The 26,242-nt window shown below is 41.7% G+C and overlaps 1 protein-coding gene across 1 annotated transcript; it reads left to right on the top strand.

The window, feature by feature from the left end:
• The first annotated feature begins 210 nt into the window (after positions 1–210).
• Positions 211–15,698, top strand: LOC136108775 (solute carrier family 15 member 1). The gene is made up of 15 exons (XM_065850897.2): positions 211–270; positions 1,422–1,508; positions 2,519–2,608; positions 3,883–3,927; positions 4,028–4,060; positions 4,192–4,280; positions 5,488–5,569; positions 7,236–7,361; positions 8,695–8,844; positions 11,213–11,262; positions 11,886–11,993; positions 12,127–12,223; positions 12,651–12,797; positions 13,569–13,676; positions 14,950–15,698. The coding sequence occupies exons 1-15, from the start codon at positions 211–213 to the stop codon at positions 15,136–15,138; spliced, it is 1,461 nt and encodes a 486-aa protein (XP_065706969.2). The 3' UTR covers positions 15,139–15,698.
• Positions 15,699–26,242: the final 10,544 nt, after the last annotated feature.

Below are 26,242 nucleotides of genomic sequence, written 5' to 3'. Positions count from 1 at the left end.
ATAGCAGTCTGCTGATACTAATTTGATTTCTCTTACTGTATAACAATGTGCCAATAGGCACATTCATTGTTCCCTTTGAGGGTTACTTCTACTCTGACAAAATTCCTTGACTGTTATGGTTTCCATACCAAATTACTTGCCATGATTTCCTATTAATCCTAAATTGCTTTCCATTTGTGTATTGTAGTTGTGTTCATAATTGGGAGCAAGATGTACAAGAAAGTTAGACCTCAAGGCAATATAATGATTAAAGTTTTCAAATGCATTGGAGTAAGTATTATTTTTATTACCAAAAACTCTTAATGCAATTTTAAAAACTGTTTAGTGTACTTGCCTAAATCAGAAATCTGTCATAATACAAGAACTTTAGAAGGTTTTAAATTTTTATTTCTTACAGAAGGCTTCTTACTGATGCCTCCAGATTTACAGGCTGCCTTTGTATTTATCTGTATCTTGGTTTATATCTGAATTTATACACAAAGGAAACAAAGCAAGGTGTCAATGATGTGCAAAAGCTTATCTTAACTTCTGGGAATCATTCCTTCCTCATTTATGTGCCTTTATGCAGCCCTGCAGGAAGAGGCAAACATGCATTGACCTGAGTCAGGAGCACAGCTACTAGTATCTCTTCTCAGCAAAACTGCATTGCTTATTATTGTTATTTACAATGAAGAGTTGTGCTGATCCCCACTGTATTAGGGACATCAGAGGGATTACATGTCAGTGCAAGCCTGCATGGAAAGGAGCTAAATCTGTGTGAATAGCACTGAATGTCCCAACATGGCAGTGTTTTCTCAACTTTGAGATCAGGGGATTTTTTTTTTTTTCATTTATGGGCTTTTTCATTCTCTGTCTGCTTGTTATAGCCCAGATCTTTGCTTCTCTTGTGAGCACTGTCAAAACCAAATCCCTATAGGTGACTTTGGCCTTCACTTAAAGTGCTTTGCATAAGGCCCAGCTCAGCCTTGCTTGTTATTCTGTGCAGAAAGTCTTGGGAGTTCTTCGGGACTATATTGGTGTATATTCAGTGTTAGGGTATGAGGAATATCTACAAGATGCGGTTTCTCATAGTGAAATATACTCCTACAGCCATTCAGCTCTGAAAACCTGGGCCTATGACATTCTTCTCTTTATTGTTGTACGTAAGTTAGTCTGAAGCAGGCAGGTCTTCAAGTTCCTAACAGCAAGCCACACTGAGACAGGCTGCTCTGAGCTGTTTGGTTCAGCTAATCCCAGGTGGACACTCAGTTGGATATGCAGTGTGAGTCCTTACATGCAATATTCCTTTAGATGCCTCAAGCAGTTAACTTAAGTTACCTTTAGCAACCTCTAAAGCAGGAGTGTCATCTTTAATGCCGAAATACCTTAGAGCATTACAAATATTTGTTAATTCCATTAAACATAATTCTTTTCCTTCTCAGTTTGCCATCAAAAACCGGTTTCGGCATCGCAGCAAGGAGTTCCCCAAGAGAGAGCACTGGCTAGACTGGGCAAGTGAGAAGTATGACGTAAGTATGACTCCTGTACTGTGACATCCCCAACCATCAGCTTCTGTCTGCTCTGATCCATTGCCTGAAGTGCTGGGTGAATAGTTTTGGGCCTCTCAGAAGCTAATGGTCTGGCCCAGTCTCAGTGCTCCCCTAGGACTGCAGGTTACCACCCCAACTCCTGTGGGAGAAAGCAGAGCTGTGTCTGGGCTGATGCTCTGTGTGATCATAGGTTGTCTGGGGAAATTCGAGGGAGATAAAGACTATTTCCCTTGTTGAACAAATACAAGCACTTAGTAGTTTCAGAATTAGTGTAAAATAGCCAGAATTATCCCTTTCAGCTTCTTGTTTCTCCCAGCAAACCAGCTTCAGAATCAACTTCAAACAGAAATATGCAGGTTTAATGACTGCAGAAGGTAAAAATGGACATGGTGTTGACTGGCATGGTTAATGCCCAGGGCCTTAACACTTGTCTGAGGATCAAACTACAGAATTATGCTTAAGAATTTCAGCTTATGTGGATAAACACTGCATCCTCCTGGCCTCAGTACAAGCTCCTTACCATGACTCTGGAAGCCTTGTGTCCCCGGCTATGTCCCATACTTCATATCCACCCTGCTGTGCCATCAATGGCAACACAAACCTTAGCCTCTCACCTTTATTTTCCTTCTGCCTATATGTATTTTTTGTGTGTGTGAAATGCATTCTTCAGTCACCTGTTGTTCAAATGCCTTCTTCCTAGAAAAATAAAGCAGCACTAAGGTGCTGAATCTCATGCTGCCAGTAGTATACATGCCAAGAGGTGCAGGTTTCCCTGATACCAATGTCACCTTTAATCAGCAGCCCTTCCCACAGGAAAGACCTTGTGCTTTTTAACAGAAATCAGTGAAGTGTCTACAACACACAAAGTTCAGGACATAGGTAAACATTATGTGATATGTCTTTATCTGTTGCTGTGCTGCAAATAGCAGCCTGCAGCTGTTTGGTTTTTTTTTCACTAATTTCTCTTGTGTAATTCTCATTTTCTGCAGAAACGACTGATTGTTCAAACTAAAATGGTGTTGAAGGTGCTTTTCCTTTACATCCCTCTCCCCATGTTCTGGGCGCTTTTTGACCAGCAGGTAAAGTAGAAATTGTTTGGCTCAGCAATTATAGCTGTACCATGTCACTCCCTGTACTCTGAGGTCACCAGACATAAAAGGCACCTATGGAAGGGCGTAAAATAGTTCTAAGCAAACTCTTTAATCTGATTCTAATGTGAAGGGAAAGTTTTTCCAAGTCATGGTAGTATGGGATGTTCTGCAAACAGGGGAAAGTCGGTTTATCTGGACATGCTCAGGACCAGTTCAGTGACTGAGGCCTCTCCAAATCTTGTATCTGCCAGGACTTGGAGGATGAAACAGCAATTCAAAGCTTTCTTAGTTCTAACTCTTCTGCCACTCTCAGTCGTGAGATGCAGTATAGAGTCCTAGTGTAAATGCTCTGGAGAATCAGGGCTGAAATGAGCTTGGTTGCCAGTTTGCTTAATCACTCAAACTTGTTATAAATACTTCATACCTTCAAGCATTTGTATTAGCCTATAATTCCTCTTAACTTGGACTGAGTGCTCAGGACTCATGAAAGCAGGCTTTCAGAGTTAAGTATTGAAGTACAAGTTCAGGGGAGTGTCTGAGAGAACCAGGGACCGAAAGCTTTATCCAAGGCAGAGTGGAGGAAGCTTGGTCCAGGTTGCCTGGATGGTACTGCTTTAGTCTTGTACCAGTGAGCTGCAAGCAGCAGCGTGACCACAGGCAACCCCACTGTGAAATTCAGAACAAAATACTTATTCCATGAACAACAACTATCGCATCTCACAGGGGTACATCACGGGTGGTTAAAGGTGAGCAACAGATGCAGTGATGCACATTCTCCTCTCACGCTGGGCTCAGCCTTAACATCAGTCCCGCTGGACCCAGCTCTAGGCAGGTTTTCTGGGCAGAGGACTCAAAGCAGGTCCAGCCCTGGCTTTGGCAGCTCACTGATGGGCTGTGTGAAGGACAGATGGACATGCCAGTGGTGTGGGGTGCTCAGGCAGGTGGCACAAAGGCACTTGGGTGGCTTCTATGGAAAGCACACGACAATGCTCTGTGTGGGATGTTCCTGTCACATCTAATCTCTACATCTAAATTATTTTCCGCTCTATTTCACGCAAATAGTAAATAAAGCGAAATGGGCCACAAGGATCACTTTGTTCAAATGTTTACATTGCAGAGTAAGAATATTCCTGCAGCAAGCTAGCTTTTTTTTTTTTTTTTAATTGTGTTGCATGTCTTTCTCAACACTTCTGAAAACAATTGAAGATGAACTTTGGAAGACTGATTTACTGTGGCATTTAACTTTTTTTTCTTTTGTTAAGGGTTCAAGATGGACACTGCAAGCCACAACTATGGATGGGAATTTTGTAGGTTACTTTTTATTGCTTTTTTCCTTAATGAACATTTACTTTTCAGATCAGTTTTATTTGTCATAATACTAAAACCTGTTTATTTTTTCTTTAACAGGGAGCTGTTCAGATTCAGCCAGACCAAATGCAGGTACAGTAATCTCCTGTCTGTCAATTTTAAGTACTTTCCAAAGATTATATAAGCCTCAAGTGCCATTAATTTAAATAAAAGTACTTTGAAAGAGACTTAATTTTTTCCCTTCTTATGTTCATCTTCAACAGACTGTGAATCCAATCCTGATTATTATAATGGTCCCAGTTGTAGATGCTGTGATTTATCCTTTAATCAAGAAATGCAAGATCAATTTCACGTAAGTTGATATACTTACCTGACTTCAACAGAGGCTCATTTTAGTGGTTTCTTTAAACTGCTCTTCCAGATATCATAATGTAACAAAAACAGGCATTCAGCTAAGGAGAAAATAGTAGTGTGCTTAAAACAGCGTTAACATCTTAAATTAAAATCTAAAAAAATACTCTAAGTGGTATGTACAGACACCACAGACTAGAGGGAAAGGATCTAACAGTAAAGTAACAACATTTTCCAGTTAAGCGGAAAATCTTTTGATTGCATGAGATGCTGTTTATTGTTTTACGCTTCTCCTATGTCTACCCCCTCTCCCTCCCAAAGAATAAATAGAAATACAACATATATCCATAGCATGTGTCATGTTTTGGTCTTAAAACTACCTGAGATATGTTCCCTCTTCAGTTCCAGCAAGGAGTCTGGCTAACTAGATAATTCTATGTGTAGTTTTGGAGGACACTGCATGTTATTTTCAATGTGGGTAATTAAGTGGCTAGCACTTCCAAGTTGGAGAGCCTGGAAAGAATACAGTTCTTAAACTTTTATAGGGCCAAGATGCTACTTTTCTGTCTAGTTATGAAAACCTGGAAGCATGTGCTGTGTTGGAAACACTATCATCCATTTGTGGACACTCTACATCTGACAAATTATGCCATGAATAAAATAACTACCTTAACTCTACCCTTACAGATACCTGTATGTCAGTCGAGATGTCTACTAATTGAACATAGTTCCCGGACCTCTTTTTTTGTGCAATATCATTTTGATTTAAACATAGCAATAGAGACACATGTTGTTATGCCTTTTAAAAAAGAGTAACTTCTTGTCTTTTCATTGTTCTAAATGTAACAACCATACTGGATTGTGGTTGTGGTTTTGTTTGTTTGGGTGTTTGTTTGGTGGTTTGGTTTTTTTTCTTCCTGCACATCAAACTTGTCCGGAAACCTAATAATGATGTTTGTTCAATGTTTGAGCCCAGCAGATGCAGAGTAACAGGTTAAGATGCTGCAGGAAAGATATATTTCCCAACAGTGTAAATATGAACACTTAATTTAGCAGAACACTTTCTGTAACATCAGCCCTTCAGATGTTGATAATGTGCTAGATGTAGCCATTTGAGTTTCCCACTGTGGAACGAAAACAACTAACGGTTGAAGTTTTGAATTCATACCTGTCTTCCAACTCACATGTGTGTTTTGTTGCTGTACTAGGTCCCTGAGGAAGATGACTGTTGGTATGCTCCTTGCGTCTTTGGCTTTTGTTGCTGCTGCCCTTGTGCAGGTGCAAATAGATGTAAGTTCAGCCACATGCAAATATTTATTAATACTATTAATACTTAGTTATTAATATAGAACAAAGTGTGTTTAAGGTGAAAATGAGGCAAGACTCCTAAATTTGGGACAAAGCATATGAGCACAGAAGTGGAGAGAAAATATCATGCTGATCGCACTATTGCAATATACGTTAATAAAATTAACTAGCAGTGAACACCACCCTGTAAAAACATCTCCTCTGCCGTTAACATAAATCACACATTAAAACCAACCTTGGGTCTTTAGCTTTTAATCTCAGTTAAAAACAAAGATTTGTTTGGCCTACAAGGGAGCTGCTTTCTATCTCTGATCCCTTCTGATATTTAGACTGGAAGTCAAGTGTGACAGGCCACAGTCTGGGAAGCAACATCACAGCATGAGCAAAGATGACACCTGTTTAAGGCAGGATTCATCATACCTCACTTTCCTTGCCCCAAAGGGAGGTGTGATGCCTGAACCAGATATAGGTTTCCATTGTCAGTGGGGAGTCAGCAACACCTCTGGGAGGTGATCCGTTGCATCCCAAGAGCTGAATAGCTATCCAGAGGTGCTGGCCTGGCTTCATGCACTATCAAAGTGAGATGTTCAACTCTAATTTTAGTTAGGAATGAGGACTTAGCTCCTTAATCATAGAATAGTTTGGGTTGGAAGGTACCTTCACAGGTAATCTAGTCCAACCCACCTGCAACAATCAGGGACATCTGCAACTAGATCAGGTTGCTCAGAGCCCCGTCCAGCCTGGTCTGGGATGTCTCCAGGGATGAGGCCTCTACCACCTCTCTGGGCAACTTGTCCTAGTGTTTCACCACCCTCAGTGTAAAAAAAAATATATATTTCTTCCTTCCTTCCTGGTTTAAATCTACCTCTTTTAGTTTAAACCCATTACCTCTTGTCCTATCACAACAGGCCCTGCTAAAAAGTCTGTCCTCATCTTTCTTACAGGTTCCTTTTGAGTACTGAAAGGCCACAATAAGGTCTCTCTGGAGCCTTCTCTTCTCCAGGCTGAACAACCCCAAGTCTCTCAGCCTGTCCTCACAGCAGAGCTGTTCCAGCCCTCTGACCATTTCTGTGGCCTCCTCTGGCCCCTCTCCAACAGGTCCATGTCTTTCCTGTGCTGAGGGCTCCAGAGCTGGCACAGGACTCCAGGTGGTGTCTCACCAGAGCAGAGCAGAACAGAAGGGCAGAATTACCTCACTTGACCTGCTGGCCATACTGTTTAATGGCTGAGCCTGGCAGCGAAATGAGTCTTATATTAATAAAACTGCTTCCTCTTGAAGTTGAAAGTAAAGGATCTGGCCTTCAGCTGGTACAAACACATCCAGGCTGTGTTCCTGAATGCCCTGTTCAGAAGGCCAGGGCTGTGTACACACACTGCCACTGAGCAGGAGATTCATAAAAACTGGTTACTTCCCAGACTGTTGCACAAGAATCTCCTGCAGAAAGGTTAGGATGGATCTGTGTTTGTGGGATGTACATAAAGAGACCAGTAACAAAATCCCATTATTAACATTGCATCCCTCTGGCGTTTATAGATCATCAGGCAAATGCTAATCTTCCTCATGAGATAAGATCACAGTAATTATAATAGTTTTTCCATTGTGATTTAAGATAGGGCACTGATAATATTTTTTTTTTCTGTCGTACAGAAAACTCTTCCAGTTTTCCCCGCAGCTGGGCAATCCCAAATCAAAGTAATAAATCTAGGAACTGATGGTGCAACAGTTCAGTTTGAACCTCAGCTGAAGACCGTGAATTTAACATCTATGGATTATGTAAGTAAGGGGAGATGGGGAATAGCAAGTTAAAAAAAGGTTCTATTGGAGTAAGTCAAAGTGGTTCTTAACTAATGGTTCAAAATTGATTATTTTCTAGGGTTTTTTTTAATCTATTAATCTTAAAGATTTTGTTTTGTTTTGTGGCATGAATTGTTACTGAAAACACAGTGAAGAAACAGTGACTATTTCAATAGTCTAAGTGATACTAGTTTGTTTTGGCCAGAGTTGCTTTTAAGACACTTAATAGTGATTTTCAATTAAGTGAAAACTTCACTCTTGCTAAAAAGGTGTGATTTATCTTATTTTTTTTAACAGCGAGAACACTCCTTCCTTCAGAAAAAGTCCATTCAACTCTAGTAAATCACTGTACTTACTGTGAGTGATAGCTTTTTCCACAGCTACATCAGATTTTGCTGTCAAATGACCTTTTCAGGTTCTATTACAGCACAACACTAATAGCCCTATTGCCACCAAAATGCAGTGGAGCTTGATGGACTTTTTTAATGATGACTGTTAGGAAGTCTGTTCTCTGACAGCCTGCAGTCCTCTTTCCATATAAGAGGAGAAGCCCTATTCCATCATCCTCTAAACTTGCCTCACATGGAAACTGAGCTGTGAGAAGATAAGGGCACCAAAATTGTATGCTGATGTGCAACTGATATAACCATGGTGCATATGTGAATATGAGGGATGTAAAATCCTCCACACTCTGCTATAGACATTTTATAATCTAGATGTTTTGGATTATAAAATCCTTTTTATAATCCCATAAAATGAGTTATTTTAGTACTACTACATTAACATGTTTATTGATGTTCTATGTATTTTATGCTGATGAAATATATTTAGAACATTTAAATCGTGTCCTGGTAATAGTCACTCCTGTTATGCTGAAACCATAAAGATTCAGTTTGCATTTGCATCTCTCAGAAGGCCTTGCTATTTGTGAAATGCTACATCTTAAGTTATGCTAGTTCTGCCTCTGTAGCTAAACAAAATTGTACTTGGTGTTGGTGGTAAGCCTGATTTATCTGGAGCAGGAGATACACAGGAAAATAACAGCTATTCCATAATGCTTGCAGGAAGCTCATGTTACTTTGAAGCTTGTGTAACAAAAGAAATGAATAAAAAAGGATGATCAAATGAAATTAGTGCTTGATATAGAAAACATAACAAAAATGAAAGTCTGGAGATACTCGCAATGCCTAGCACTTCATATGTGTAAATTTCTGATCCCCACCCCAGGGTCCATAACACTCCCTCAAAGGTGTAGACAAATAACAAATACATTGTTGCATGGAAATTTTTAGTAATTCATTTGTCTTTGTAGACGGACTACATGACATTTGAGACTTCTCAGCTGCAATCATTAAACGTAATTTCTGGAAATAACAGTGCAATGGAACCTATCAACTTGTCAGGGGGACAGCGTCACACCATTGAAATTAAAAATAATGAGGCGAGCATCGTTATTAAATGGGTAAGCCTGCTTGATGCCCAAGATATACATTAATGTCTTGGCAACTATGCACATGGAGTGTGTGAAGCTGAGAGGACATGCTTCAGGCTGTTTTATTCCTGTTGTCTTGTTTTCTGTCTCTCCAACTCTTTGTAGTACCAGTGGGACTGGTGAACTTTAGCGAGCAGGGCAGGAAGCCCATGGAGGGTGGAAGCATGGGCAAGTAGCCTGGGTGGAATACAGAGAAATTGTTCAAGCAGCTGAGGATCAAGTTAGAAAAGCTAAAGTCCAAACAGAATTAAATCTGGCCGGAGATATCAAGGGCAACAAGATAAAGCTTCTATAGACATGTTGGTGATAGAAGGAAGAGCATGGAAAATGCAGGCCCTCTCTGGAAAGAAACATGAGACCTGGTTACCTGGGATATGGAGAAGGTACTGAATGACTTTTCTGCCTCAGTCTTCAATAGCAAGTGCTCCAGCCACACCAACCAAATTGCACAAGGCAAAGGCAGGGATTGAGAGAATAAAGGACTTCCCACTGTAGAGGATCAAGTTGGAAACCATCTAAGGAACGTGAAAGTGCACAAGTCCATGGGACCTGATGAGATGCACCTGTAGGTCCTGAGGGAAGTAGCAGATGAAGTTGATAAGCCACTATCCATCATATTTGAGAAGTCGTTGCAGGCTGGTGAAGTTACCACTGACTAGAAAAGGGGAAATGTAACCCTCATTTTTAAAAAGGGGGAAAAGGAAGACCCAGGGAACTACAGGCCAGTAAGCTTCACTTCTGTGCCCAGCAAGATCATGGAGCAGATCCTACTGGACACTATGCCAAGGTACATGGAAAATCAGGAGATGATGGGTGGCAACAAACATAGCTTCATTAAGGGCAAATTGTACCTGACAAATTTGGTGGCCTTCTACCATAGAGTTAAAATGCTGGTGGATAAGAGAAGAGCAACTGACATCATCTACCTGGACTTGTGCAAAGTATTTGACACTGTCCTGCATGACATCCTTGTCTCTACATTGAAGATGTGGATTTGAGGGGTGGACCACTCAGCGGATAAGGAATTGGCTGGGTGGTTGCACTCAAAGAAGCGCAAGTGAAGAACAGTGACAGTGGCGACAAGTGGTGTTCCTCAGGGGTGGGTATTGAGATCAGTGCTGTTTAATATCTTTCTTGGTAACATGGACAATATGACTGAGGGCACCTCAGCATATTTGCCGATGAGCCCAAGCTGTGTGATGTGGTTGATAAACTGAAGGGAAGGGATGCTATCCATAAGGACCTTGACAGGATTGAGAGGTGGGACCATGTAAACCTCATGAAGCTCAACAAGGCCAAGTGTGAGGTCCTGCACATGCGCTGGGGAAGTCTCCAGTATCAATATAGACTGGAGGATGAAGGGATTAAGAACAGCCTTGTGAAGGACTTGGGAATACTGGTGGATGAAAAACTGGACATGAACCAGCAAGTTGTGCTTGCAGCCCAGAAGGCCAAGCATATCCTGGGCTGCATAACAAGAAGTGTGGCCAGCAGGTCGAGGAAAGTGATTCTCCCTCTCTGCTCTGCTCTCATGAGACCCTGTTTGGAGTACTGTGTTCAGCTCTGGGCTTCCTAGCATAAGGACATGGACTTGTTAAAGCAAGTCTAGAGGAGGACTATGAAGACAATCATAGGGCAGGAGCAACTCTCCTACAAGGACAGGCTGAGAGAGTTGGGGTTCTTCAGACTGGAGAAGAAAAGACTCTGGGGAGACATTATAGAAGCCTTCCAGTACCTAAAGGCAACCTACAGGAAGGCTGGAAAGGGACTTTTTAGAAGGGTGTGTAGTGATAGGGCAAGGGGTAATGGCTTTAAACTGAAAGAGGGTAGGTTTAGATCAGATAAAAGGAAGAAATTCTTCCCCATGAAGGTGGTGAGGCACTTGAACAGGCTGCCCAGAGAAGCTGTGGATGCCCCATCTCTGGAAGTGTTCAAGGTCAAGTTGGATGGGGCTTTGAGCAACTTGGTCTAGTTGAAGATATCTCTGCTCATGGCAGAGGGGGTTGGAACTAGATGATCTTTAATGGTCCTTTCCCATTCAATCCATCCTATGATGTGGTGTGGTTTGTTGTGTTGTTTGGTTTGGGGTTTTTGTTTTTTGTTTTTTGTTTTTTTAATACCAACTTAGTATTTAACTTGACAATTACCCTTTCACCAAAACTTAAATGTGTGGTTATACAGTATTTTCTAGTAGATATGTATCTTAGTAGAATCCTAAAAGGGAAGGTCTGGAGTCTTGTTCTGAAACATCCATTAATTCACACTGTGATGTAATAGTGCACATTGAAGTTGTTCACTGATACCAATGAAGTATCTTGATAATGGTCTCTTCCACCAGCTGGATGACAATGTCACATCAAAACCAGAAGAAGGAAATAATCTTATCAGGTAGAGTTTGTTTTGCTCCTAAATTTTGGCAGTAGTGTGACTGTCTCTTCAGTCTGTCTTTTGGGTGGACTTCTCTTGCTTAACATGGTTTTCTATGCTGTAGGACCTCTCCACTTGCTGGACACTTCCCTTGATGTTTAGGGGATATAGGAACTTGTGGGGTATAACTTATCTAAACTATCTTGCATATCTGCTTTGGGTATAATTCAGCTAAAATTGGAAGTATATGTTTTGCTGCATTGTCTAGACTTTTTTGTTCATTGACAACCAGCCTGGATTGCATGTCTATACCCCATTTTTAATCTTGGGTAAGAAGTATTGTACTGCTTCTCTGCTGTTCCTCTACATCATCCATTTGCAGATGCATTTATTGGTGGTTGTAGTAGAGGCTTGCTTTTGACATCCTCCTAAGCAGGCCGTGAGCTGATGTGAGTCTAGTTTGCTTTTTGCATTAGATACACTTCAAGAGATTTGGAGTTCTTTCAAAAATGTTAACTGGCAAAAATGAAAGAGGAAGACTTAATGCTTGTTGTGCTGCCAGTATATTATTACAAGTAAAACCTGTATTCTTTGACTTATGCTTTTTTTTTTTTTTAATATTTAATCACTCTTGCATTTTAAAGGTTCATAAACAACTCGCCTTATACTATCAATGTCACTATGGGTGACACTTCTTTTGGAACACTGATGACTCTTTCTGCCAGTAATTACAGCCTCTTAGCAGGAGGAAGGTAAGGTACCCTAATCTGACCACTTAAAGATGTACTTGTTCTTGGGAAAAGGACATAGAACTCTCTTATTTTATATAATACGCACAAATGTCTATATCTATGGTCTGAACTGTGCGCTTTTTTTTTCTTTCAGAAAAGAGAACATTATGGCTATTATAAATTCAAACAGTTGTTCAGTTACTTCAAACAAATTTGGATTTGGCAGTGCCTATACAATTGTAATTAATGGGGTGAGTTGACAGTGCTGGTGGATGGGCAGTGTCAGTATTTTCTTTAATTAAAAAAACACTTGCAGAATTCTCTCTCTTGCCCTTAATTGCACATATGGTATGCAATGCAGGTATGTTAAACAGAACATAAAGCTATTGTTAACTATAAAAATAATGATGGGTATGATAATAACATAATGCAAGAATTCATGTTCATCATTAGTGGCCTTAAATCTTCAGCCATTTTTGACACTAAGGATTTGCATGAAGTCTGCTGTAAAATAACTACTACTTCATAACTAGGTATGCAGTGCTTCATATATAATATTTATCTTTATTTATCACGAACTTTGTGTATAGATGATTAGAGTTGATATAGAACTGTTTAGAGTGCCTTTAGTGTGCAGACTCTTTCTCACTGCTCCTAATGTGCTATTTTAATTTCTAGTGTACTGGAAACACACTTGATGTAATATATTCTGAAGATATCCCACCCAATACAGTCCATATGGCTTGGCAGATCCCTCAGTATTTTCTTCTTACATGTGGAGAAGTAGTCTTCTCTGTCACTGGACTGGAGTTTTCATACTCACAGGTAGGTTTTGCCCTTCAGAGCTCTCATTGTTTTAAGAATCCTGGTACAAAGAAAGATCTTCTGTCGTCTATTGTTTCGAAGTTGTGGTTCTGTATTCCTGCTTTGTTTCAACAATTATGTCCTCCAGAGATCCCTAGCAGGACTGTAGGCTGATGTAGGTCGGCTTGAAGCTAAGACGAATTAGATAATTTGAAAATTTGACTGCCAGTCCTCAAATCTCCTCATGTGTGACTTTCCACTGAAAATAGGTGGAACTGTCCTGCTGCTATAAAACCAAATGGTAGAGCCCTAAAATATAAAATAAACAAGGACTGCCACCTTATCTCTACACCAGTTTCCTCCATACAGCTTTTAGCAGCAGTTTCATGATGCACTCTTAATTCCTTTGTCTTCCAGCTCCAGTTTATTAGCTGTGTGTCTACAAACGGCAGTGATGGAAATGTTGTTAAGATGTGGCTTGCTAGAGTATGATGAACTCAATTTATTCATTTAATGTGTGCCATGTGTGCCTGAGATGTAAAAGGTGCCTGTTAGTTATGCAGTGTGTACAAAGCCAAAGGTGTTATAGTTAGTACCCAGTAACCTCTTCCTCTTCAAAGCCTTTTCCATGCCTGTTTAGTTCTCTAGCAATTTTAAATTAAAATATATACAAATATCCTTCTCCCACCAGAGAATCAGCGTTTTTTATAGTGTAAAGAATGCAGTAAACATCAGAAAATAAGTGATAGCAGTGTCTGACTAAAACATCAGTGTCTTACTTCTATTCTGTAGGCCCCATCTAACATGAAGGCAGTGCTGCAGGCAGGATGGCTGCTGACTGTGGCTGTTGGTAACATAATCGTCCTTATTGTGGCTGGAGCATCCGAACTCATTGAGCCGGTAAGCACACAAGCAATCAGCATGCTATTATATTGCAGCTCTAATCCAGGGGGAGTCATGTCTGATAATCCTCAACCATCACTTTTGAACATCAGCATTATGCTGGATTTGCATTCATAATCGGCATACATGAGGTTACTGTTAGCTAAGAGTGTACCAGGCAGTTGTAGAACTAGTGCTTGACTGAATAATCTCATTAGAGTATATAAGTAATGAAGTTATGAATCTTTATAACCTATTTGGATTAAAACTAATCTTGAAGGCTGTGACAACAGGGTGGTAACTTGTCTCCTTGAGCTTCCTCTAAAGTTTCTTTTGGACTTTTTTCCCCAGCACTTCCCCAACATGTGTGTATATATGTGTAAACACATGAAACTTTTAAGTGCTTTAAACAATACTTTCTCAACAAAGGTTTCTACCACTTCTATCTGCTGTTTGTCACTCTAAACTCTTGCTCTGCCAGGCTCCTCATCTTGCAAGCAGCAGTTTCTAGCATCTCTACAATAAATTGCTTCTCATGGTGTGGAAAGGCTGTAAGCTTCTGGGCTGGAATTCTAGACTAATAGGATTAAAACCTACCAAAATTCTGTTCACTGCTAATGATGCTGCACCTGCATACCTCAGCACTGCCACAGCCCTCCTTCTGGCTCCATGGGTTTCAAACCTCATTCTTTGAAACATGAAAGTTCTGGTTCTCCATAATTAATCAAAAGGGATATCTGAGAGAGGGAAGAGCCTGTCTTTGAAAGAGATCTGGCAGTCCTTGTTTCAGCTAAATTAACCGGGAATAAAAAGGCATGAAATGGAGCTGTTGAGACTTTTCAGGCAGGCGTAGCACTTTGAAATTAGAGTTCCTGGTCTTGCTCTCTGCCCAGATTTGCGGTCAGTAGAAACATTTGATTGCTGACAAGTGGAAGCCAAGATCACTGCCAGCCTGGTTTAAAATGAGATTACCTGACCGAAAGGAGGGGCTCAGTTTCCTTTTCAGTCTTTTGGTCCATTCCTATGCATTCAGGAAAAAGGTATTGAAGAACTTCTCAGCGTTCACAGAACTCTTGTTTCTTCAGAACTACAGAAATTACCTCAATTCTGAGTTGCGTTAGTATTTATTATGTACATCTAATACTTAGTCCTTTAAGTCATATGATACTTGTTACGTATGCTCACTTTCACCTTCTGAATTAACTACATTTCTTGCAAAGGGTAAAATTGTGTAATTCTTTTGAGGAACAAATACTGATGGAGACATGATACTTTTTCTCTTTTTTTGCAGTGGGCAGAGTATGTGCTGTTTGCTGCCTTGCTGTTGGCAGTCAGCATCATTTTTGCTGTCATGGCTTATTTTTATACCTATACTGATCCAAATCAGGTTGAAGCCCAGCTCGATGAGGAAGAAAAGAAACAAGGCAAAAAGGATCAAGATGTCTATGAAAAGGAGGGTGAAACTGTCTCTCGGATGTGAAAGGTGTATTCAAGGAGTGTTTATAAATTATGGTATCCCATTAACTATCCCTGCAGTAAGAGGAATCAGGGTATCAGTAATACCGCAGGATAAATCTCATGGGAGAGGTCAAGAAAAACTGTTGTAACTTAAAAATGCAGCCTCTCTTGGGAAGAAAGAGGGAAAGATAAGTCTCTCTCCTGCTGAATGTGATATCCTGAAAAAACTCCAGCACAATTTGCATTCTTAATGTACCTCAAACTTAAATACCATAGCATTTAAAATATTGAAATTGCACTTGGCACTATTAGACCCTGTGAAAAGATGTATTTTTATACTGCATTTCAATTTTATATTGTGAAAGAAACACATATTGCTACGAAATAGTAATTGAAGCCAAGCTGTCTGCATGACCCCTCTAGCCTCACTGTTACTTGAAAGCAGCAGGTCACATGTGCCTTAAATTCTTTTGTACTTCCTTGTGGATAATGGGAGCAAAGCTCTGGCATTGCTCAGACTAAAATGCTGTCCATGCTCCATGTTCACTGTAATATAATGCTTTATGTGCCTGTTAACTACCATTTAACTACTGTTATGTTTTTAATTAAATATGCTAATGAGGTGTCCACTCAGGTAAACAGACAATGGCAAATGTTTGGAATAAGCAACAGCAATAAAATTTTTGTCACAAAAGAATGCAAGTGGTGTATGAGAATGACTTAGTTGCATGTTAACAAAACTTGATACTACCTCTCTGCTGTTTCTCTGCTGGAACAGTGTCAGTCTTCTCTATCTTAATACACCTGTAATAACCATGAAATTTATAGTAGGGAAGACTGAATTATGGAGTGCCAGTGCTCTGTGTATTTTGGGAATTCCTGTGTTTAGATCCACATCCCACACTTTCTCTAGCAGCTGGATTGGGCTCCCTGGCCCCTCCAGTAGCCTGGCCAGACTTACAGCTGCTTTGATACCTGGCTCCCAATACTCTTATTCTATTTTGCAGCAAGTCCAGCTTGGTTTTTTTGTGAGGGACCACACAGACACACATTCAAACAATGTGCATGTTGCTGGCACTGCAGACACGTGAGCTTCTTCCCCTGTACTTGGCACTGGTGAGGCTGCACCTTGAACCCTGTGTTCAGTTTTGAGTTGCTGGAGAGAGTTCAGAGAAGGGTGGTAAAATTGGTGAGGGCTCTGGAGCACAAGTCTAATGAGGAGCAGCTGAGGGAACTGGGGCTGTTTAGCCTGGAGAAAAGGAGGCTGAGGGGAGACATCACCCTCTACAGCTACCTGAGAGGTGGTTGTAGCATGGAGGGAGTTGGTCTCTTCTCCCAAGTAGTAAGTGACAGGACAAGAGGAAATGGCTTCAAGTTGTGCCAGGGAAGATTCAGATTGAATAACAGGAAAAAATTCTTCATGGAAAGGGTTGTCAGGCACTGGAACAGGCTGCCCAGGGAAAAGGCTGAGTGATCATCCCTGTAGGTGTTTAAAAGATGCATAGATGAGCTTATTCGGGACATGGTTTAGTGCCAGTGTTAGATTAACAGTTGGACTTGATGATTTTGAGGGTCTCTTCCAATCAAAATGATTCTATGATTCTGTGAGCCCTGGTTCCCACTCCTGTTACTGGCACTTAAACCTCCATGTACAAATGTGCACAGATAATAGAGTTCCTTACCCATGGAAACAGTTAGAAATGAAGTTTGATAAGGCAAGTCCAAGGTGCTCTTCACCTGCACCCCAGGTAGTTCTGTAGCCCTTATTGGTCACTAAGGTCATCCAGGGAGAGCCTTTCCCATGGATTTGAGATGCTGGGTGTCCCCCCAGCCCATGGGGCTGAGGGTCTCCTGGGACGGCCCCAGAAGAAGCTGAGGGTTTTGCACCAGCTTTACTTGTGGTAGGCCAGCAAGACTTTGCCATGTAAGTTAAGTAAAATAAATTGTCTCTTAGATGTATCCCTAAAGGATTATATCTTCTGTTTAGTATTTTGCCCATAAGAAGTAAAAGGTTTATTTACTATTTCAACTTTTTTTTCTTTTTTCACCTTTGAAATGCAGGTTAGGTGCCTATCTTGCATATCATAAGATGTTGGAAGTTAGCACTTTTGCAAACCCACTGATTTTTCTACCACATGGATGGATGTGTTTTATGGGTAGAAAACTAGTATTGCTGTAAAATTAGATGGGAAAGCTTTCTGACATGGAGAAAACAAACTCTCCCATCCCTTCAGCCCTCTAAGGTAGTATGGAGAAAGTAATATGTGACAAGATTTTACCTCATTTTCAACAGGGATTGAAGTAATTAAAGTTAAAACATCCATGTGCCTTCTCATCCATGTGAAAAAAAAATCAGGGAACCTTATATAGACAACCTGGGAAGCTCCTGTCAGCATTGCTGTGACTGTGTCTAGACGCCACATGCAGGGAATTGTGCTTTGGACTGGAATAAAGTGTTTTCACTCCCTTAATTCTGAGGATTAAAGAGGTAAAAATAACCTTTAAATCTTACAGTGTTTAGTTTTGGATGCTGCTGTCCAGACTACCAGACTGCTGAGAGGGTCTTTTGCACATTTTCTTCTGTTACAGAAAAGATACCCTGAAATTAATTGAATTAACAGGTGATCATTCTAACTTCAGTTCTTAAAAACAACAGAAACCTTTGAAAAAATGCAAGAGTGGTGAATTATGAAAACCTGTTCAAGCAATCACATCTATACTCGTGTCTGTCCAGGTAGACACAGGAATGTCTGCATCTATGTGTTTACTAATATTACAAATACACTGTACAGCCTCCATGTTTTTCCTGCTGCTCATTAGCTTAACCTAATGTCACTTGACTTAAACCCACGCAAAGTCAGATTCTCTGAACTACATTAATCTAGTCCTTGTCATTTGCTGTTCTTGAAAACAGGCCTACGAGCAGCACAATCCTTTCAAAAAATTCTCTATAGTTTTAAGTAAATGTTTACATAAAGTTGTTGTTTTTTTTTAAATTCCTGAAATTAAATTCCTGGAAGTAATTTCAAGCCATGTATACATACTGTCACTCTACAAATTACTTTTGTATTTTTCAGTCATACCTTGACACAGTGCTTTAGCATAATATCACCAATCATCTTGTAGAGGTTAGAATATCAACAATAAAATATCTGGGTCACGCCTTAAAGAGTGAAAGACAAGTTATCAAAGGGGAAGTAACAACCCCTAAAGTCATCCTACACTACTGGGAAGTGCTTTGGGGCAGTCAAGGATTGCCCATTTCCAGCCTAATTCAATCACTGCTGTTCCTCCCTCCTACAGGCACTACTGCAGGACAGGATTTTGTGGAGTTTGGCACAGTACAAAGGTAACACAAGAGCCTGTAATTCAATGGACTCGCCATTATTGCTGTTAAATTTTATCACTTTCCCATGCTCATTCCTAATCTCTGCATAAAATACCCAATGTCCAGAGGTGGATAACAAGTCCATGTCCTAAGGAGTTTAACAGCTGCTCTGACTGTGTATGGGGGAGAGAGAGGAGAGGAAGGTGAACAAGACAGTACCTGTGTTGTTCAGAGAGTAGCTATGTGCTTCCCTGAATTGGTTCAAATCACAAGTATGTTTTAAGAGGCTTCTGTAAAGATCAGTGGACACCTGCTGCTGGCACCTACCCTACCACTTCGAAGCTCACAGCAGGATCCTGGTGCAATGACTCTGCGGGAGAGTAAAGAGAGGCCTTTAGGGGAAAAAAAGTGGTAGGGAATGGGAATCGGCTTGTGATCTTTTTTGCAGCGGAGGGGCTGAGATATGTCTTTCATAAGTGTAGAGTGCCCAACGAAGAGCTGGGAGAAGGTCCCAGATGGTGAACCCAGAAGGTTCGCAGCTGAGCCTGAGTGAGCTTGGATGAAAGGTGGGGTGTAGGCAGTGCACCCTCACAGGTGAAGCGTGTGCTGCAGCAAGCACCGTTCAACCTAAGGGAATTGCAGGAAGATGCGCCAGGGGAGGTTTAGGTTGGAAATGAGGAAAAGGTTCTTCCCCCAGAGGGTGGTGCAGCACTGGAACAGGCTCCCCAGGGAGGTGTCACAGCCCCAAGCCTGACAGTGTTCAAGAAGAGACTGGACAAGCCCTCAGACACATGGTGTGAACTGTGGGGTTGTCCTGTGCAGGGACAGGAGTTGGACTTAATGATCCTTGTGGGTCCCTTCCAACTCAGGTCATTCTATGATTCTGTGATTTCTTGCATAGCCTGGTGACTGCTTCCTTGGTTAGCAGCTGGGCTGAACATAGCCCAGTCTTTTGTGCTTTTGTGAAGGGTCATTTTCAACAAGATACAGAACTCAAAGCCTTTTTGGCAATGGGACAGCACATAGAAACTACATGTTATTATTTCCTTCGTACTGACATACCGAACACTGTTTTGATGATCTTAAGCAGTATTACAACTGTTACTGACTGCATCCTAAAGGAATCATAACCCATGCAGAAGCTAATCAGTTGGGCTCACCTTTGCCAGCAGATGTACTGGAAAGAAAAAGCTGGCTTTTCCTAAATGCCAAAATGACTGTAAGACCTTCTAAGACATTCATAAGGAGATTATTTGCGGTGAAAGTGGTTCTGTCTTGGTAACACCATTGCTATATTTTTTTTCTGGGGAAAAGGGGGAATAAAAATTGAAGCTGTGGAAGGTGCATAGCTATAACTTTTTTCCCGAAAATAAGCCCTACCCTGAAAATAAGCCCTAGCATGATTTTTCAGGATTTTTGAGGATGCTTAAAACATAAGCCCTACTCCAAAATTAAGCCCTAGCTACAGTTCATTAAATAAGTCAGTTTAAATAGTGTCCAGGCAGCTATACATGTAAAAAAGTAGGCATCTCTTGGAGTAGAAATTAATATAAGGCCCTGTTTTATTTTTGGGGAAACAGAGTAAATAGGAGAATGTATGAGAACTATGCAAGAGCTAGGAGTGAGACAGAGTGAGGTACTTTGACAGTGCTCGCTCTCTAGCTGCGGTTGCAACCTCTCATTTGAGCCACTTCTGCTGTTAGTGGTGATTAGAACCCCCATGAGGTTAAAATGAAATCTCAGCTGTCTGCTTATGTGAAATTGTGTTTGTCCTCCTCCTGTGAGACTGAGCTGACTGCTTTTTTCTATCATAGCCCGTACAGGGCTTTTTTACTCCAAATTGAACATCCAGTTTTTACAGCTGGGAAAAATATTCAAGCCTCATAAACTTAAAAAAAATTAAAAATCAGTGCTCCTGGAGACATGCTGTGATTCCTTGGCAGTAAAAATTGGAAATGTCTTCTGTTTGAATGGGAGTCCTATTTCCTAAGGGTCTTATCTTAGAAAATGTTTCAAGCAAAGGTTAATTCAGTCGGTGCAGATCCTTCAGGCTGGTACTTTGCTTCAACAGAGTGCTTGAGATCAGTTCTGCAACCACCTATCTGAATTAATGATATTTAATGTGGTTTTTTACTGAAATCTGATCCCAAACATGGGGGTGGGGGGTGTATATGAGGGTGTCAGTGCGGCAACACTGCTGCATGAGTTTACTGAAGCTGGAGCTGTGGATGGCCCATGCTGCCACGGCCTGGCTGAGTGTTGAACCTGGGAACGGGGGTAAAGCACTTGTGAAACCAACCATGGAAATGAAGTGGTGGGGAGAAGACCTCCAGGTCCTCTACATTGGCATCCTGGTCTTCTGCTACTCTGCAGGGAGCAGGAGTACGAGACTAATGCTGTTCTCTGTCACAGCAGGGCAAGAAAGTAGTGTCACAAACCATCCCCTCCCTACTGCTTGGGACCAGGCTGCAGTCAATCACCATCACATTCCTGTTCATGGAAACCCAGGCTGAGATTTGGGGTTTTATTTTGTTTTTTGTATGCTTGTCTTTTGGTTTTGGCTCTTTATTTCATGCATTCATTGCAAGTGTGAGTCATTATTTATCCACTACATCACCTTCAGAGCAGAACTTGCTGTCAACCCAGGTCGTGGGAGGCAGACCCAAGGTGCTGCTCTGTGCTACCTATTTCCAGCCCAGGGAGCCTGGTAGAAAGAACCAGGAGGAATCAGAGAAGCCCTGAGCCACTGCTGACCTGCCTTGAGGTAGCTTGCAGAACAGGAGGGATTTATTTGCTTTGCCTGGATCAGGCTTTTTGCAAGGAAGCACTAGTCTGTGACTGCAGATTCTAGGTAATATCAATAGAGATAAAATATACAACACTCCCCTACCTTTATTTAGCGCCTTTTTTTTTTTGTTTGTTTTTCCAACTCCAGGCTCCTCGCTTAGGCAAAGCTTCCCTGAGTGTCAGCCTAAGGTCCTCAACATCATCCCCGCAACCCAGGAGCGGGAAGGGTCATTTCCCACCGCCAGGTGGCAGGAAAACACAGTACAAAGCTTGGAAAAGGCGGGGGAGGGCGGGGGAGGAACATGTATACCCTCTTGCATCCTTCCCTGAATGATTTTTCACTCGTAGTTATCACAAGCTCTAGGTTACCCTATGAAAATACCTCGTGCATATGTCAGTATCGCTTCTGAAGACAGTAGGGGAAACAAAAATATGCGTGTGGATTTAGGCAAGCGCTGGCCCCTAGCAGCTTTGTTGGAAGTCATCTCTCCTTAAAACTTTAACACAGCTTCTTAAAACTGCCCAAACCCTACGTGATATTTAAAGAAGAGTAATGAAGCTGGGGAAGGGTCTGGAGCACAAGTCTGATGAGGAGCAGCTGAGGGAACTGGGGCTGTTTAGCCTGGAGAAAAGGAGGCTGAGGGGAGACCTTATCACTGTCTACAACTACCTGAAAGGAGGTTGTAGCATGGAGAGGGTTGGTCTCTTCTCCTAAGTAGCAAGTGACAGGACAAGAGGAAATGGCCTCAAGTTGTGCCAGGGAAGATTCAGATTGAATAACAGGAAAAAATTCTTCATGGAAAGGGTTGTCAGGCATTGGAACAGGCTGCCCAGGGAAGAGGTTGAGTGATCATCCCTGTAGGTGTTTAAAAGATGCATAGATGAGGTTCTTAGAGACATGGTTTAGAGGTGGATTTAGCAGTGTTAGGTTAACAGTTAGACTTGATCTTAAGGGTCTTTTCCAACCAAAACAATTCTCTGATTCTATGAAGAGACTTTGATATTGAAAAATAATAAAGAACAAGAATAAAGCTGACAGTTCTGCAACATCCAGCACTCTAAAAGATTATAAAATCACTGGCTACAGCTTCATGTTGGGCTTAATCCAATTTAACTGCAGGACTTAAACCCCAGGCATGAAACCCTGCTCTAAGAAGCAAAGCCAAAAGCAAGTTTGGGGGAGTTTTTTGTAACTGTGCAAAATGTGAGTCGGGCAAAGCAAGATTTGCTACTATGAGCACAGCAGGGTGATTCCTAGAGAAAACAGCACCATGTTAAATACAAGGATGTATAGATATTTCAGCAAAATATTATTTCTAAGTGGATAAAGAACTTGAGCTGAATCTATACTTGGTCCTGACAGATTAAGGATGTACTGATTTCAGATTCTGCCTCCTAGGTGACTTAATTTGTTGTACAACTACTCAGCCTAGCCCCTGTCTTTAAAAAGAAAGCCACTCTCACTACATTTGATAGACAACCCATCTCTCTGAGATGGCAGCTGATGCAGCCATGCCAGCTAGATACAGTCCATTAAGGGAGTTTTCTGGAACAGCATCTCATTCCTGAATGACATTCAGTTTTAGGGCCTTCCTAAACGCTGCTCTTTTCACACTGACATCTTCTCAAGCATACACAGAAGCAGGTTTTGAGCTATCCTGCGAACTTTAGAATCAAACTCAGACATGCTTGGGAAAGAGCTTTGGGTACAGGGCTGTTATAGTCCTTGGGAGGACCACAAGAAACCTCCATAACCTGTGGGGCTTCAGGTGCTGTAAGGCCTGGGAGGATTGTGACCAGGGTCTGGAGGGACCCTGAGGTAATTGGCTTTGGAGAGGTCTTCAAAGAAGAAGGAATTTGCAATGGGTTGTGACTTGGATGGGAGAGCTTTGGGAGGCAGGACTGCTAGGAGAGATTTGGATTGCCCTAGCATCACATGCTAAAACAGTTTTGCAAGGGCTGATGTGGGAGGGTTTTGCACACTGGGTGCCAAAGCTTTGGGATGGGAGGAGTTAGGAGAGCCACTGGATGGCAACTCCTTAGGCACTTGTAACCAGATCTTAGGGTTGGGGCTAAGGAGCTGTGTGCCAGGACTGCTGCACCCTGATCCCCCTCCCCAGAGCTGCTCCTCCCTGCTCTGTCCTCCACAGAGTCTGCCCTACAGAAAGTAGAGCAAACTTCAGCTCCAGATTGCTGTAGGGAAGACGTGTGGTTTCCAGCTCAGCTTAAGTTAATATGAAATTATGTCACTGCTGAAGAAGGAGGTGGTCACTGGGAGAGGCAGTCTTTGAGTAGCTAAAATCCATAATGACTCTGCATCCAGACTTTGAAGCCTGGAATTTAATTTTAAAGGCGAACTGAAGTGCTTTAAAAATAATCTCTACAGAAGACAGTTAAACAGGCAAATCATTACATAGAAACACTTTATGTGTATAAAAGTCACACTTACATATATTTTGAGAGTGTTCCTTTCTTTGTGTAATAGCCAGGACTTTGAATACATGGTTTTGTGTTTCTCCAGGAAGAATGACATAAAAAACACGTGGAACTCTAATAAGGACCATTTTAGAATTTTTTTATTTTACTTCTATAAATGCAAATAAATGCCAGCATAGAGCTGCATTACAATGCAAGCCAAGTTTGCTCTTTAAGAAAACTGCTCATGGAAATAAGTCAGTGGCTATACTACCAACCTCTGTACAAGTGAGAAAGGAAGATAAGGAAGATGTGTCATGTGCTGAGGAGCCTATGTACTACCTAGAAACAACAGAAATCAAAAGTCCAGTGAAGCTGGGAATCTTTCCACTGGTATCAGCATGCTTTACCTGAGCCCCTCAATGCACACAACTACAGCCATTTTTCCATATCTGATATGGGTGGGTGGCACATTGGCACTGGAGAGCTTCTCAGAAGGGAGAGGAAGGCCATGACTAGCAGTGAGGGAGTTTGGGAGGAAAGCGCAGTTGGGGACAAGATATATTCTAGGTGCAAGAAGCAGAATGAGCAGAACCAAGTGTAGATCAACACAAGACAATTGCAGTATTAAGATAAGAAACTAGAACCTGATGCAGGAAGACCAGATTGTCTAGGTGAGTTCTGCACATTGAGTGTAGCAGAAATTTACATTTAGCCCAAGTAAGTCTGTATACAAAGCATTTAACAGGGTCATCTCTGTATTTCTTGTTGTATTCAGAAAGTACAGAGTCAGCGCAGATAATTCTTGGTAGCAGATTCAGGGACTAATACGTGTATTTCTCACTTAAGCCTCATCAGAAAATAAATGTAGATTTGTGACCCCCTGCAGTTTCCTCTGACCATTTCTACAAGCATCTATAGTGCTGAGGGAAATCCCTCTGCTATCAGGAGACAGTGGGATGGGAAGACTGTGCAGCTCCATTACTCCATTGCAGTGTTAATATGAGCCTAAAGCCCATACTGCCCCCTGTAAATTTACTTCTGAACAAGGAAGAACAACACTGACATTGTGGAGCAGCAAAATCTGCTCTTCTTTGCACATAAAGCATCAGATACCCACTATCTGGGCTGGAAGAAGAGATATGCTCTAAAATCTCCAGGAAACCTGCCCTCTTGAAAAAGATGGGAGGAAAACTGAGTCGGGAACTGTAGAAGTCAAAAGAACACGAGGCTTTGGGGTCTTGCCAAAGGTCTGGTGCAAGTGGGAGGTTGCAGCAGACTTTTGTGAATGAAAGAAGGTCTGCAGGAGGAGGTGGGAGATCGCTGGAGCACGTCAGAGCACCGCGAGCACTACAGGAACTTGCTGGGTAACTACTTTTAGAAGCCTGTGGGATGGGAATGATGGGGAAAGCGGGAGGGCACATGCGCAGGACCTGCATTTTTGTGGGGGCACAGTTATTACAGGCTATAACTGTCCCACACACACTTAGTGGGGAGGATGGTAGGTTCAAATGTTGGAAACCAGCTTACAATTTGTAATTTATTTTGTAATATAAACCCTCCCAAAGTAACAAACTCATAGTTTGGGGAGTATTTGTGATTTCTGGTTTTCACTCTTGGGTGTTAAATTCTGAGGTGGGGAAGGCTGTAGGGTGATGTTGTTAAGTACTGAGGGTCTCTGATTACCTAGCAAAGAGGTTCAGCACCAGTCATGCCAGCAAAGTCATCCCTCCACTGTTTGCTTCTCTACCTGCTCTTCAAAGATTGACTGCTCTGAGCATACAGCTCTGGGCTTAAACCACAAGCAGAAGAAATCACTGCTGCAAACTGAGAAGATGAATTTTGTGGTATGAAAGAGCTGGAGCCACTATCCCACTCCCTACAGGACATCCTGGATGGAGTTTCACTTTCTACCTCCGCTGAGCTAACCACTGGCTCCAGAGAACGGACCCTCCCTCCCTCCTACACACACGGTGTCCCTGCTATGTGATAGACAGAGGAGACTAATCCAGCAGGACATGGATCCCTTTCCTGTGGGATAAGTGAACTGATCCAAACCAACATGCAGACGTGATTGCTAATGCAAGGACGGGAGCCAGGGCTGGAAGAAAGGAAGAGCACGATCAGCATTTTGGCAACAGACCGCAGTTAAATGGGATTAAACACAACATGAAGCTGCCCCCTAAAAAACCCATCACATTGCAATTACTTCGATACCAACACCCTAGACTCACGACTGAAACTTGGAGGAATACATATATTTTTGTGTTCAACCATAAGCTTCTGTCAACACAAGATTTTACAGGTAGTTTCTGGTATGACATTAATGAAGGGCTAAAATGTGACAATTTTTGATTGTAAATTGTAAGACCACTGCTTGTCAGTTATCAACTGTGGCCTGCAAGCAAACAGTTTAGATCTGTGATAACATGGACTATCTAGGGACATAGTTAGAGCATCTCATCACGATTACAGGGTCATCCTTAATGGATCCATTTAGTTGGGAGATTTTGCTAGTCTGTTGTGCACACAGACATTAATCTGAGATAAGAACTGATGTCTCCATTATAAAATGTGAAATGTGAGAAGAAGATAG

The sequence above is a fragment of the Patagioenas fasciata genome, chromosome 1 (genome assembly GCF_037038585.1).
Source record: "Patagioenas fasciata isolate bPatFas1 chromosome 1, bPatFas1.hap1, whole genome shotgun sequence".
Lineage (NCBI taxonomy): Eukaryota > Metazoa > Chordata > Aves > Columbiformes > Columbidae > Patagioenas > Patagioenas fasciata.
The sequence above is the reverse complement of the archived record's forward strand: the minus strand, read 5'-3'. Positions and strand labels throughout refer to the sequence as shown.